Source organism: Priapulus caudatus, unplaced genomic scaffold (assembly GCF_000485595.1).
Source record: "Priapulus caudatus unplaced genomic scaffold, Priapulus_caudatus-5.0.1 Scaffold5933, whole genome shotgun sequence".
Classification (NCBI taxonomy): Eukaryota; Metazoa; Priapulida; class Priapulimorpha; order Priapulimorphida; family Priapulidae; genus Priapulus; species Priapulus caudatus.
The window spans coordinates 1-740 of NW_014582994.1; the positions used below are offsets into that span (position 1 = coordinate 1).

Below are 740 nucleotides of genomic sequence, written 5' to 3' on the forward strand. Positions count from 1 at the left end.
TATAGTAAGAGGTTAACGCTCTAGCGAGTAGGCCCTAGCGGCCGTTACGAGCAGGAGCGGTAATCATTAACGTTAGCTAACAGCTTACTACACTACCAGTAATCTCCGCTCAACACTACGTGCTGCCCTCCTGAAGCACGCACAACACCACGTGCTGCCCTCCCGAAGCACGCACAACACTACGTGCTGCCCTCCTGGAGCCCGCCCGGAGGACTGGGCGATGGTGGCGCCCCCTAGCATGCGTACCTGTGTCTCGTAGATTCGCTCGCGATTCTCAGCGACTTCGTTCCTGATCAGTTCACCGATGTACTCTATACACATCGTGTGCTTCTCTATCTCCCTCGCCGCGTACAAACCTAAACCCTGCAAACAACAACAACAACAACAACAACTCATGTAAGTACTGAGGCCTTATAAACAACAATAACAACAACNCTACGAGTGGTCAGCATAGCTACTACGTGTGGTCAGTATATATACTACGTGTGGTCAGTATATATACTACGTGTGGTCAGTATAGCTACTACGTGTGGTCAGTATAGCTACTACGTGTGGTCAGTATATATACTACGTGTGGTCAGTATAGCTACTACGTGTGGTCAGTATATATACTACGTGTGGTCAGCATAGCTACTACGTGTGGTCAGTATATATACTACGTGTGGTCAGTATAGCTACTACGTGTGGTCAGTACAGCTACTACGTGTGGTCAGTACAGCTACTACAGGTGGTCAGTATAG

The 740-nt window shown here is 48.7% G+C and overlaps 1 protein-coding gene across 1 annotated transcript in view; it reads right to left on the bottom strand.

Moving 5' to 3' along the window:
• Positions 1–143: 143 nt before the first annotated feature.
• LOC106820032 (histone-lysine N-methyltransferase trr-like) overlaps positions 144–740 on the bottom strand; it is a gene marked incomplete at its 3' end in the record, with an annotated part of 4,736 nt that continues 4,139 nt past the window's right edge. Inside the window, exon 4 of the mRNA XM_014824589.1 lies at positions 144–363. Coding sequence (XP_014680075.1) covers positions 144–363 — 220 coding nt within the window. The remainder of the gene's footprint in view (positions 364–740) is intronic.